At 72.8% G+C, this 449-nt stretch overlaps 1 protein-coding gene across 1 annotated transcript in view; it reads right to left on the bottom strand.

Annotated features, from left to right (window-relative positions):
* VDBG_03532 (PaxU) overlaps positions 1–398 on the bottom strand; it is a gene marked incomplete at both ends in the record, with an annotated part of 853 nt that extends 455 nt beyond the window's left edge. The window contains one exon of the mRNA XM_003005533.1: positions 67–398. Coding sequence (XP_003005579.1) covers positions 67–398 — 332 coding nt within the window. The remainder of the gene's footprint in view (positions 1–66) is intronic.
* Positions 399–449: the final 51 nt, after the last annotated feature.

Here is a 449-nt window from a genome sequence, read left to right as displayed (position 1 = left end):
GAAAGGCGTCGTCGTTGGGTGGCGCCCCAGGGGGAAAGGGCCCCGGGGGCTTCGCGGCCGACGCACCAGCCGGCCAGGACATTGACGGTCAGGAAGGAGCCCCAGAGGCACTGGGTCACGGCGAAGGGCCAGGGGAACCAGGCGCCGGTGCCGATGGTCATGGCGCGCGACCAACCCTGCAGCGACGGCCACGTGAACCAGGGGCTGCCGGGGGTCGAGTCGAGGACGAGCAGGCGGTGGGGCAGCGGGCGGCCGTGGCGCGCGGCGAAGGCGTCGAGGGTCGCGCTGAAGTTGACGGCGCCCGTGTTGGACATGGCCTCGACGAGGATGGCGTCGTCGTCGTCGTCGCCGCCGTCCGCGCCGTCGAGGGCGCCGAGCGTGTCGATGACGGGCGTCATGGCGACGGCGCGCGCCGCCGCGCTTTGTTTGAACATGGCCTTGGGGATGGG

The sequence above is a fragment of the Verticillium alfalfae genome, genomic scaffold (assembly GCF_000150825.1).
Source record: "Verticillium alfalfae VaMs.102 supercont1.4 genomic scaffold, whole genome shotgun sequence".
In the NCBI taxonomy this organism is placed as follows: Eukaryota; Fungi; Ascomycota; class Sordariomycetes; order Glomerellales; family Plectosphaerellaceae; genus Verticillium; species Verticillium alfalfae.
Note: the sequence above shows the minus strand (reverse complement) of the source record. Positions and strands in the feature narration are given on the sequence as shown.